Genomic DNA, 13,469 nt, shown 5'->3' with positions numbered 1-13,469 from the left:
TATGTTCAGGAAATGTTTATCCCAAAGTGCATTTTGTTACTATCTGATATATACTCCAAAGGATTAACTCTTCCCTTAAATTATTTTTTACCTTTTTTTTTAAAGATTTTATTTATTTATTTGAAAGAGAGAGAGACAGCCAGCGAGAGAGGGAACACAAGCAGGGGGAGTGGGAGAGGAAGAAGCAGGCTCCCAGTGGAGGAGCCTGATGTGGGGCTCGATCTCAGAACGCCGGGATCACACCCTGAGCCGAAGGCAGATGCTTAATGACTGAGCCACCCAGGCGCCCCTATTTTTTACCATTTTAAATGAAACTTTTCTAGTGTGCTTCATGGTCTCCTACCTTCTGAAATAGAGTATGCCAGACCTAATTTAGCCCTTTCAAAATGATTGGTTATCATTATCCATTTTATTTATGTGCTCCAAGGTTTAATACACTGGTGTTCCATGCTATTAAAAATGTCTAGAGGGGCACTTTAACAGTTGGTTTAGTGCCTGACTATAGATTTTGACTCAGGTTGTGAACTCGTGGATCTTGAGATCAAGCCCCGCGTTGGGCTCTGCACTGAGCACAGAGTCTGCTTTAGATTCTCTCTGCCTCACCCTTTGCCCCTCCCCCAGCTCACGCTCTCTCTGAAGTAAATAAGTAAATCTTTTTTTAAATGTCTAGATATTAGATCTTCCATTAAAGGATTCTAAGTTATATTAATTTTTATTTTGTCTGTTTTTTATGGGAATGTTCTAGGTTTATGTTTTTAAGGGAGGGTGTTTTTGTTTCAGTAACAAGTTCTCTACTAATTGGCTAGTATACTTATGTATACTTATATGTATCATGTATATTCTGTAATTCTCCTTTTTCCTTTGTCTCATTTGCTCTTTTAATATGCTGTGGATTGAAAAGTAAATAACATATACCAGTTAGAGTTGTACTTAATAATAACCACAGATCAGCTTTATGTATAAAGGGGGCTTTAAAGTATCCTACCAAAAGTACAATCTAAGAACTTAAAGAATATTTGTTCAGTTAACATTTGTGAGGTGACCATTTTCTTCAAGGCAACATAGATAATATGATATATCTGATATTTAGATCCTGTACTCAGGATTTGAATATAACCTGGATAGGCGTGTATAAAATCATTATAATAAATATATTATTAATATATTACAGTAACTATTTTAATAATAAATGTTATGTATTATAATTATTACAATAAGTGGTATTATGATTTTGTTATATTCTAGTCATTATTATACAAATACTATTTGTAATATCTTATAGTATAATAAATTTATACTATAATAAATACTATTTAACAATTTAAGGAACATGTTAGATGAACACAGATAAACTAACATTTAACTCTGTAAAGCATTAATAAATACCCATTTTGAATGCTCAAGAGGCTTTTTTTAACCTTCTAGCTGTTTGCTAAATTTTGAAGTTAATATTGCCAAATAAGTGAGTTTTTAAAAATTAGAGTGCATATACAAAATTTGTTTTACAAACATATATACCAAAGTAGTAATATATATATTACTCATCCTAAGTTTGATTTTGTAGATTTAATATTTTTTTAATGTACATCTTTTGCTCCAGATTAAGTGGTGCTGCCATCAGGTGGCAGTCATACCTTAGTTATAGCCACAAAATACATTTAATAGACTTAACTCCTTATACATTGTCATAGCACAAAATTATGGCAGGAGAAAAATTAGATAAAGAATTTTGTGTGGGTACATAAAGGAAAGGAAGGGCTCTCTATTAACAGGGAGTCTTTATGCAGAAGGGAAGAGATAAGTGGTTTGAAGCACAAGGTTTGGAATTTCTTAAATCTTTATTTGAATCCCATGTTTATCACTTGCTAGCTATGTTATCTTGGCCAAGTAATTAACCACTTTGTCCCTGTTTCCTCACTTATTAAATGAAGACATATCCACTTCATAGGGTTTTCATATAGTTTAAATAACAATGAAAATAAAGTGCTTATCATAGAGCCTGGTAGTTAGGATGCTATCAGGAAATGATAGTTGTGGGGCACCTGGGTGGCTCAGTCAGTTAAGCATCGGATTCTTGGTTTCAACTCAGGTCATGATCTCAGGGTCTTGGGATTGAGCCCCACGTCTGGCTCTGCACTCCAGGAATTCTACTTGAGATTCTCTCCCTCTCCCTCCTCCTCTGCCTCTTCCCCCGTTGGGGCTGTCTCTTTCAAATAAATCTTTAAAAACAAAAAAAGAAATGATAGTTATGATTGTAGAAATCAGAGCAGGTAAGGAGAGAAGGAAAATCAACTAGCCAGTTTTGCAGGCCCAGCTACAACTGCAGGAATCCAGAAGGCTTCAGGTTTCCTTTCTTCACACATTACAGCCCTCAGGGGAAAACATCTCTCAACGATAGGTAGATAGGCAGGTACCTTTCCTCATCTTTCCCTTAGTGTTGGAGAGGAAGAAGAGGCAATTGAATAGTGTTTGAAAGTACAGACACAAATTGCATTCTTCTCATAAATGCCTCATATCTTCCTCTCCCCAACTCCCTCACTGACTTGTTCCTGTAAAGACCTAGTCTCATCTGCTTAGGCAAGCAAGTTTAGTAAGTCAGAAATTCAGCTGGCCAAATCTTGATGACAAGTAAAATGTATCTCCAAATTGTTTTATGTTTAAGACCGAAGAACCCTACATCATATTCCCTTTTAGAAAAGAATCTAAGATGTAATATAATCTTAGGCTGTATTATAATTTGTCTTTCCTCCCTGTACCTTCCAAACAAAACATCTTTTCCATCTCCTTACTGTTGCTTCATATTGCTCCCAATAGTTGACAGAGCCTTGAATAATTAGAAATGAAAGGATTAAAATACAAATATGGTGAAAGAAATATTCAGCTAGACTTGACCATATTTATCAAGTACTTGCTTCTGTAACATACCCAGGTAGATGTTTTGGGGGATAACCAAGATCATGAAAACATAGCTCACACTCTAAAGAACATTACACATTAAGAGTGAAGATAATTCACATATATGATTATTTTAAAGAAAAATACGATAAATGTTATAATGGCAATTATAATAGCTTATATTTATATACACTCACCAGACTACAAACTGCTGTCACATACATTATCCTGTTTATTCTTCACGGTAACCCCAAATGTAGAACAAGTTTTAGGTGTAGTGTGAAAATGGGTCATCTGAGGCTCAAAGGTGAAATGCCTCAGAGTCACAATGCCAGTAGGTTGGGCAGTCAATTCAATTGGCATATACTTCCATACCTGGCACGTAGCATGATGTAAGTGCTGGCTGATTGTTACCATTTTTTTACCATGTGCTAAGCACTATTCTTGGGATTGGGATCGAATGGTAAGATAAACTGAATCCCTGTGTTCAGAGAGGATAAATCATGGATACGTAATATAAACCTACATTTCTCACTTTACATTTTATTGTTTCTTTTATTTCATGCAGTACTAAAATACAGTACTTTAGCAACATTGAGGAGGGAGATTAATTCTTATATAGGGGTAGGTATGGAAGGCCTAATGGAAAGAGGTTTATTTTCCTGCCACTGTCTGACCTTTAATTGTGCCATGTTACTCATATTCCTTTTGGATTTTTTCAGGTACGCAGATTTTCTGAAGCATTCTTTTGCTTTGAACATCCAAGAGAAGCTGCCATTGCATACCAGGAACTTCAGTGAGTAGATTAGATCCATAGTTAAAATGATTTTACATCCTTTTATGTAAGATATCTATCTCAAAATTTTTCATATAGAGTATATGATATTTACAATAGCAGAAATTAGAATTTAAAGTTCAGAAATTCCCTATTTAGGGGCACCTGGGTGACACAGTCGTTAAGCATCTGCCTTTGGCTCAGGGCGTAATCCCGGCGATCTGGGATCGAGCCCCACATCAGGCTTCTCCGCTAGGAGCCTGCTTCTTCCTCTCCCACTCCCCCTGCTTGTGTTCCCTCTCTCGCTGGCTGGCTGGCTGTCTCTCTCTGTCAAATAAATAAACTCTTTAGAAAAAAAAATAAAGTTCAGAAATTCCCTATTTAAACAAATTGGGTTTAATTTTATGAATTACTTCCTGGAAGACCCATATCTTACAGAAAGAGACATATTGCCCTATTCTCCCCACCTCCATATCAGACCTACGAGAAACTTGGTAGTCCCATACTCTCTGGCTCCAGCCTTGTTATCTTTATTTTCACAGGTCAGAATCTCTTATATTCATCATTATATATTACAGATTTTCACCAGTGATCAAAAGTGTTCACCAGTGGGGCGCCTGGGTGGCACAGTGGTTAAGCATCTGCCTTTGGCTCAGGGCGTGATCCCAGCGTTATGGGATCAAGCCCCACATCAGGCTCCTCCGCTATGAGCCTGCTTCTTCCTCTCCCACTCCCCCTGCTTGTGTTCCCTCTCTCGCTGGCTGTCTCTATCTCTGTCGAATAAATAAATAAAATCTTTAAAAAAAAAAAAGTGTTCACCAGTGAACAAAAGGCAGTGCCTTTTGTTATGTAAATTATTTATAGTAAAATGCCCAGAATAGATGCCTTCCATTTTTCCTGCTGAGTATGTTTAGATCTGGTTTTCTTTGTCTTTAAAGAATATTTTGAGAATATTAGGCTGAGCAAAAGTCAGACATAAAGAGTAAATATATGATTCTATTTATATGCAGTTCTGGAACAGATTAAACTAAGGTAAAAAACTGTCAGAACAGTGGTTGCCTTGTTGACTTGGGCTGGGACTTTGACTAGAAAGACATGAGAGCACTCTGAGTAGATGGAAATATTGTGTATTATGTATCCATTTGTCAAAATCATACAGCTAAAGTTTATATATTTCAAAGCATGTGAATTTTACCTCAAAAAAACTAGAAATAATAATAGAGTGTGGGGTGTGGGCAATGAGTATAGGTATAGATAAAACAAGAAAAGCAAAATGTTAATTGTTGAAGCTGAGTGATGGGATTTATTATACAATTCTATTTAATTTGTTTGAAGTTTTCCATAAGAAAAGGTTTTTTAAAAAGTATTATTTTTAGGGGCGCCTGGGTAGCTCAGCTGTTAAGTGTCTGCCTTTGGCTCAGGTCATGATCCCAGGGTCCTGGGATCGAGCCCTGCACCAGGCTCCCTGCTCTGCGGGAAGCCTGCTTCTCCCTCTCACACTCCCCTTGCTTGTGTTCCCCTCTTGCTCTCTCTGTCAAATAAATAAATAAAATCTTTAAAAAAAAAAGTATTAGGTATTAAATAGAAAGTTATGTACCTTGTTTTAAATAGCTGCTAATTGTATTCACCAATATATGTTAAGTACAGCAGTAGCAATGGAATATATTTTTTTTTCAATAATATCATCAGTCATTAGTAGGCAGTTGGAGCTTTTGACATTTCTCCTATATGCTATTCCCAGCAAATTAGTAAATTCAGACATTAAGCATAAATAGCTCACTTTGAAATAACATTAAAATGTATAGAAGAATATAATAGAAATTAGTTTATTTACAAACCATAATTTTATAAGTCAATAATTTATTGTCAGTGAACCATAATTTTCATTGTACCAGGTTTTATTTCTGACCAAAGAACTCTTTCGTAAGGAGGTTATATCTTTAGGAATGCAAGAGGATAGGAATGGTGAGGGGAAGAGGAGGGGCTAGAGTCTATAAAGTGGAATTGAGTATAATTTTTTTAAATTACAGTCTGACGTATAGAACTATTTTTCAGTGCTCAGAGTCATCTACAGATGTGCACCGCTATCAAAAATACTTCCTTCTGCAGTTCTCTCCCACCTCTACCTATTGAATGTAGTGAATTAGATGGAGATCTCAATTCATTACCTATAATCTTTGAAGATAGGTATTTAGATTCAGTTATTGAAGGTAAGTATAATCTAAAATATGTAAGTTGTATGTGTCATTTGCAGTTTATTCTTCCTATTATATATAAAACCATTCCCTAATGTGGGGCCATTTTTCCCCTCCAGTTTTATTTATCTTTGAGGATATTAGAAGGTTGTAGTCAGTAAATGTAGTCTTAATCATTTGAGTTCTCACACCTTGTTTTAAACCTGAATCTTTTTTTCTTTGGATAAAAGACTTAGATGCACCCTGGATGGGAATTCAGAATCTTCAGAGATCAGAGTCCAGTAGAATGGATAAATATGAGACTGAAGAAAGCTCTGTAGCGGGACTTTCTAGCCCAGAGTTGAAAGTCAGACCTGCTGGTGCCTCCAGTTTTTGGTATACAGAATGTGAAAAGCAGCTAACAAAATCTCTAAAAGGAAAGAATGAAGAATCAAATAAATCCAAGGTTAAGGTTACTAAGCTCATGAAAACAATGAAACCTGAAAACACAAAAAAAATAATAAAACAGAACTCTAAGGATTCTGTGGTTTTGGTAGGCTACAAATGTTTGAAAAGTACAGCATCAAATGATCTCTTTAAATGCTTTGAAGGCAATCCTTCACATAGTCAGAAGGAAGGTCTGGATCCCACAATATGTGGACATGATTTTGACCTAAAGACCTACATCAGACAGACAAGCCAAAAGGAAGCTAGCTTTTTGCCAACTAATACAGAGAGAACTGAACAGAAGTCTCCAGATATTGAAAATATGCAACCAGACCTGTTTGATCCTTTGAACTCTGGCAGCCTAAATCTTTGTGCAAATTTGTCCATTTCAGGTAAACTTGATATCTCCCAGGATGATAGTGAAATTACACAAGTGGAACACAGTGTGGCCAGAAGTTCATCAGACGATTGCCCTGATCATCAAACAACTCCATCTTCAGGAGCTAGAACAATTGAAGTAAAGCCCTGTAATAAGGATCCTTTCAGTGGAGAGAAAATAACTGTTAAAATAGGACCTTGGACAGAGCTTCGACCAGATGAACTGTTTGTGGATAATTTACAACTCCCCAACTTTGAGTCCTTAGAATCTAATGGTAAATCTAAATCTATAGAAATAGCACTTGAAAAGGAAGCTTTGCAGGAAGCAAAGTGCCGTTCCGTTGGAGAATCATTAGCTAAGTTAAGAAGTAATCAACCTGGTTCTGCAAAAGAATATCATGCTGTAGTAAGTGGAGATACAATTAAGTTACCAGATACTAATGCCACGTATGCCTCTTCTAGATTTTCAGATTCAGGTGTTGAAAGTGAACCAAGTTCTTTTGCAACACATCCAAACCCTGATGTAGTATTTGAAACTGTGCAAGGACAAGGTCCTTACAATAATGAAAAATTACTTCCTCAGCTTTTGATGAAACCTGATTATAATGTAAAATTTTCTTTAGGAAGTCATTGTACCGAGAGTACAAGTGCTTTAAGTGAAATACAGTCATCTTTGACATCCATAAACTCTCTACCTTCTGATGATGAACTGTCACCTGATGAAAATTCTAAGAAATCTGTTGTGCCTGATTGCCACCTAAGTGATAGCAAAACTGTGTTAAATCTAGGAACAATTGACTTGCCAAAATGCGACAGTAGTAGAAAGTCAAGTATTATTTTGCAACAGCAGAGTGTCATATTTTCGGGGCATTTGGACAATGAAAGTATAGCAATACATTCCTTAAATTCAAGCACTAAAGACCCTTTGCAATTTGTTTTTTCAGATGAAGATACTTCCTGTGATGTGAAAAGTAGTTGCAGCTCCAAACCTAACTTGGACACTATGTGTAAAGACTCCCAGAGTCCTGATAAATCTAGTAACTCTGCAGGGACAGCAATTACATTAAATTCAACACTGCTTTGTTTAGGTGCCCCTTGTGTTGTTTCAGGTTCTGTTTCTACTAACACAGAAGTTAGAGAAGACGAAACTGTGAAAAGAAAAAATGGTGATACCTTAAATCTCAAAGAAATTAATTCAGAAGCCCAAACAGTTAAAAATGAAACTCACCTGGGTACAAATGATCCTTTTTCAGCCAGTCCTGATATGGTAAAACAAGGGCTTGTGGAAAATTATTTTGGCTCTCACAGCAGTACGGAGATTTCTGACACATGTGCTATTAGCTACAGCAACTCAGTTAGCCCTCAGAAGAAAACTTCTGAAACAGAAATTAGTAATCTTCGTCAGGAACAGGGTAAAGAGGATGAGGAGGAAGAGCAGGATCAACACATGGTTCAAAATGGGTATTATGAAGAAGCGGATTATTCAGCTTTGGATGAAAAAGTAAATGCCCACTGTACAAACAGAAATGCACTAGAAGAAGAAAGACTTATACAATCTGAAACAATAAATAGTGAATATCTGAAGGATGGTATAAATATGCCTGCTGTCTGTACTTCTGGTTGTTTGTCCTTCCCATCTGCACCACGGGAGTCTCCTTGTAGTGTTAAGTATTCTTCTAAAAGTAAATTTGATGCCATTACAAAACAGCCATGCAGCACTTCTTACAACTTCACTTCATCAGTTTCCTGGTATGAAAATTCACCAAAACCTCAAATACAAGCGTAAGTAATGGAGCACAATAGCCTGTGCTACTAAATATATGTATAGAAAAAAATAAAAAATATATATATATATATGTCTCTGATAACATATATTTCATGTTCTCTGGTTTCTGTAATACAAAAGGTGCTTCTTTGATTACCTATCTAAAAATGGAGAAATGAATTCAATGTACCCTTTGACAGACAGACCTATAGTTCTCCATCTGATCGTCTTGTTCTATAAGCTAGACATTTTTACATTTCCCATTAGTGGTTATGTGTTAGATGTTTGGAATAGCTGGGGTTAAAACTCTTTTTTTCATCAGTACCTCATTTCTCCACCATTAACTCACAGACAGATTAGTTCTACAAGTGCATCTAGCAATATTAGATAATGAATAATAAGTTAGTAGAAACTTCCTAAACCTACCAGACCCAGGTTATCTCAGCTAAATCGGTGGTTTCCAGACTTGAGATTTCATGGACCAGTTAAATATTCAGAAAAATTTTGAGGATGGTAGAGGTTTACTAGCATGGCACTAGTTCTCAGAATATTCTACTACCTTATTTTGGTTGGAATTATAATCCCTGGATTGAAAAATCCGGGCATGTCTACAATAGATTTTCCAAGTTCCTAGAATTATTCTGATTTCTATATATAACTAAGATCTCATAGTGTCTAAAGCTAGTGAAACCAGGTGATAATGGCCTTTTAAAGAACTGTAGTATACTGAAAGACTGAGGGTTTTACCACTTTCTGGCTACCTCAAACTTTTCTGAGTCATTGATATAAACAATTTATGTCTTCATCTAGAGTATCCTACTCAGTTTAATAGGATTCATCGGCTTCCATGAGTTTTGCTTTTATCAGTTCAAATGATACAGTGTAACGATAGTTAATAATTTTTTTATGTTTGCAACCCCCAAGTTGATTAGGTTTGTTATTCGTTCAAAATGAGTGTATGCCACCAATTATATTTAGTCACATCCCCCTCTTGGGTTCTGTTCCTTTTTATTGGCATTTCTAGAGGAAAAATAGAAATAACTTCATCTACTAAGAACTGTAACTACCATTCTCAGTGTTACACTTTGTAGAACAGCTCCTTACTCTCCATTTATGTAAGATTAAAAGAAGCAAAGAGACTAAGATTTGATTACAGAATGAGCATCAGATTGTCATCCTTCCAGTACTTTTCCCAGCTTTTATATATAATATAAAACTTTGTAGGAAGTGTAACTTCACGTCTAATATTTTTTTTGTTGATTTTAAGTTTAAAAGAATATTTTAAGTGATTTCAGATTCTAAGTATTCATTGTCTTTGATTAGAATATGTACTAACAATAATAGCAAAGAAAATTACTCTCTGATTTCTAAATCATTTAGGTGATCTCACATATTTTCATTATTTTAAAACCAAATAATTTAAAACCAAAGGTTTCCTCTTCTGCAGTTCCCTAAATTTAGCATGTTGTGTTTTTGGTTCTAAAAACTGAATATAAAACTTAGTAAAGAGTATCTCTTATAATATTTTGCTTTAGCTTCCTCCAGGCAAAAGAAGAATTAAAGCAACTTAAACTCCCTGGGTTCATGTACAGTGACGTTCCTCTGCTGGCATCCTCAGTCCCTTACTTCAGCATGGAAGAAGAGGACGGCTCTGAAGATGGAGTACATCTCATTGTCTGTGTGCATGGTTTAGATGGTATGTCCTATCTGTTGATAAAACCCATGGCAACTCAATATATTTTCTTTTCCTAATAGATTTCATTCCATTTTATTTAATCTTTGAATTGAAAATATTTTAAATTGCTTAAATTAATTGAAACTTAAATACATTCTAAAACAAAAATATGCTTAACTTTGCTACGTATAATATTAGATTTCCTTTTAAGTAAATTTTCCATGGAACTAACATCCCTCCATGTACCAGCATTTTATTTCTTTTAACTTTGGGTTTTTCTATCTTCTGTTGGGTTTCTCAGCCTGGTGCCCTTTTAGTCTGATGCTTTAAACCTTATGAGCTAGAAAAAGCAGTACTAAGAATTGAAGATTCACTAATTTATTAGGCTCTAATTTAAATTCTAAATACCTGGCTTTAGTGCTATAGCTTTATGACAGCTATTTTGGTTATTCAACAGACTGTTTTCTCTAGATTAGGAACTATATTAGAAAATGCCAAATATCTATAGACGAGCATATTATTACCGTATTATAATATCATTCTGTAAGAACAAATTGAAGAAAGAGTTTATGGATATAAAAATACTAAACACAGGTCTAAGCTAGTAAATTGTCATGAAATTGAAGATTTTTCTTTATTTTTTTTAAAGATTTTATTTATTGAGAGAGAGAGATAACGAGATAGTATGAGCAGCGAGGAGAGGGAGAAAAGCAGGTTCCCTGTAAGCAGGGAGCCCGATGTGGGGCTCGATCGCAGGACCCAGGGATCATGACCTGAGCCGAAGGCAGATTCTTAACTGACTGGGCCACTTCAGGCACCCCTGAAGATTTTTCTTTAATAAAAGAACTTGACTCTCAAGAAATAAAATATCTCAGGGCACCTGGGTGGCTCAGTTGGTTAGGCATCTCCTTTCAGTTAAGGTCATGATCCCAGGACCCTGGGATTGGCCCGCATCAGGCTCCCTGCTCAGCAGGGAGCCTGCTTCTCCCTCTCGCAATCTCTTTCTTGCTATCTCTCTCTCGCTCTCTCAAATAAGTAAAATCTTAAAAAAATAAATAAAATATCTCCAATACTAACCTCTTCCCCTGTAAGTAATAAAATTTTCAAAGGATTATCACCCAAGAAAGACTTCTTAGCCCAGTAGAATCTCTGGCACATTCTTCTTTGAAATTTTTAAGAAACATATTACCCCCATGTTATATAAATTGTTCCATAGTAATAGGAAAAGTTATGGAATGCAACTCATTTTATTCTTTGAAGTTAAATTAACCTTGTTACCAAATCTGGAAAAGATATCACACCCACACCCCAAAGAATAGTGGGCCAATCTGACATAAATACACTTAATAAAACTCTAGCAATATTGCAGAAATAAGTAAACAGATAAGTAAATTAAAAATTTTTAATTGTCCCCAAAAACCTCTAGCAAACCAAATCAATGTATTAAGTCACTATAACAACCAGGATTTAATTCCAAGAATGCAAAGGGAAGTATATCTAAGGAAATTTATTAATAAAATATACCTACTTCAACAAATCAAGTAAGAAACTATTGATAAAATTCAATGTCCATTCCCAGTTTTGACAATTAAGCACCAAACTTTGTTTTAAATAACATTTATTAATGTGATTTTAATCAATGTGATTATTAATGTAATTTATTAATGTGATTAAGCATATATATTCTCAGTCAGTGGAAAACGTATACTTTGTAGTGAAACACTAATGGCATTCCTTGTAAAATCAGGAATGAAACAATTATCTCTATCAGTGCATGAAATACTTAAAAAATATAGATATTGGAAGGGTAAAGTAGAAATTCAACAATTGATAAAATGTTTACATTCCTAATTAAACCAAAGGAATTAACTAAAGAGCCACTAAACTAATTTTTAAAGATAATTATTTTTTAATTTATGAATTATATCTAATAAGTATTCAATATTTATTGACATCTTTTAAGTTAGTAATGAAACTCCTTTAAATTATTTAAATGGAAATTTATTTCTATTCAACTATTACAAGACCACCAAAAAAAAGTGAACAGGTTAAATCTCAGTCTAAATGCATTCAAGGGGTGCCTAAGGGGGCACAGTTGGTTAAGTGTCTGACTCCTGATTTTGGCTCAGGTCCGTGATCTCAGGTTCATGAGGTGGAGCTCTGCGTCAGGCTCCACACTCTGAGTCTGCTTGGGACTCTCTCTCTCTCCCTCTCCGTCTGTCCCTGCCCCTCTCTCCCGCATTCTCTCTCTCTCAAATAAATAAATAAATCTTTAAAAAAAAATGTATTCAAGGTTTGTTAAATAATCAACTAAATAGTAGTGATGGAAGGAGTACTTCCATCAGTCATTCACAGCGACTGCAGTCAGCTGTCTCCAAAGCTAACAATTAATAAATACACCATCAGGTGGGAAAGCAAAAGCATCGATGTGACCAAAATTCGTAATAAACAAATTGTTGAAAGGTACTGTATGGCTAATTAAAATCAGCCTTGACTTGGAAATTGAGGACTCTATTTCAGGTTGCATTGTCTGCTCAAAACTGGCAGAGATCAGGGGCGCCTGGGTAGCGCAGTCGTTAAGCGTCTGCCTTCGGCTCAGGGCGTGATCCCAGCGTTCCGGATCGAGTCCCACATCGGGCTCCTCCGCTGGGAGCCTGCTTCTTCCTCTCCCACTCCTCTGCTGTGTTCCCTCTCTCGCTGGCTGTCTCTGTCACATAAATAAATAAAATCTTTAAAAAAAAAAAAAAACAACTGGCAGAGATCATATACTTCTCTGGAAATATATGATGATGTACTTTGTACATTTTACCTTCTCTCATCCTTTAGACATAATTTTTCATTTTCTTCATTTTCTAGGTAACAGTGCAGATCTCCGGTTAGTAAAAACTTACATTGAACTTGGACTGCCTGGGGGAAGAATTGATTTTCTTATGTCTGAGCGAAATCAGGTACAATATTATGGCAGTGTTTTCAATGGAAGCAAATATTTTTGTGCTAGTTTCTACCTAAATATTTGTTTACTACAAAATGCTTGTACTAGTAGAAATAATTTTTCTGATTTGTGTGAAATTTCACATTAATGCATATCCCAAGGAAATTGAAATGATTTATAATTTGACTTACGAACTCTTCACATGTACAAAATTTCTAGAATTCCACATTTCTATGCAAAAATTTCATTAATTAAACCATTATAAATAACCTTATGTTAAATATGGGTATTGGGCAAAACAACTAAATGAAGCAAGTATTATTAAGAACATTGAATTTTTTCTTTTCCTGGAAATTCACTTTTTGTTCATTTTAATGTAATGAATATTATTCACCTGCTTCTCTAAAAATCATGGATCTTAACCATAT

At 35.3% G+C, this 13,469-nt stretch overlaps 1 protein-coding gene across 8 annotated transcripts in view; it reads left to right on the top strand.

Moving 5' to 3' along the window:
* Positions 1-13,469, top strand: part of FAM135A (family with sequence similarity 135 member A) — a 126,008-nt gene that overhangs the window by 91,045 nt on the left and 21,494 nt on the right. For 4 of the 8 annotated variants that reach the window (XM_045803282.2, XM_045803272.2, XM_045803291.2 and 1 more), the window contains 5 exons: positions 3,618-3,691; positions 5,726-5,880; positions 6,096-8,451; positions 9,970-10,130; positions 12,966-13,057. In XM_045803282.2, the coding sequence (XP_045659238.1) occupies positions 3,618-3,691; positions 5,726-5,880; positions 6,096-8,451; positions 9,970-10,130; positions 12,966-13,057 (2,838 nt within the window). The remainder of the gene's footprint in view (positions 1-3,617; positions 3,692-5,725; positions 5,881-6,095; positions 8,452-9,969; positions 10,131-12,965; positions 13,058-13,469) is intronic. The other 4 variants (XM_045803302.2, XM_045803322.2, XM_045803313.2 and 1 more) reach the window with 3 other exon arrangements.

Source organism: Ursus americanus, chromosome 29 (genome assembly GCF_024610735.1).
Source record: "Ursus americanus isolate L20-20 chromosome 29, mUrsAme1.1.p, whole genome shotgun sequence".
Lineage (NCBI taxonomy): Eukaryota > Metazoa > Chordata > Mammalia > Carnivora > Ursidae > Ursus > Ursus americanus.
The sequence above is the reverse complement of the archived record's forward strand: the minus strand, read 5'-3'. Positions and strand labels throughout refer to the sequence as shown.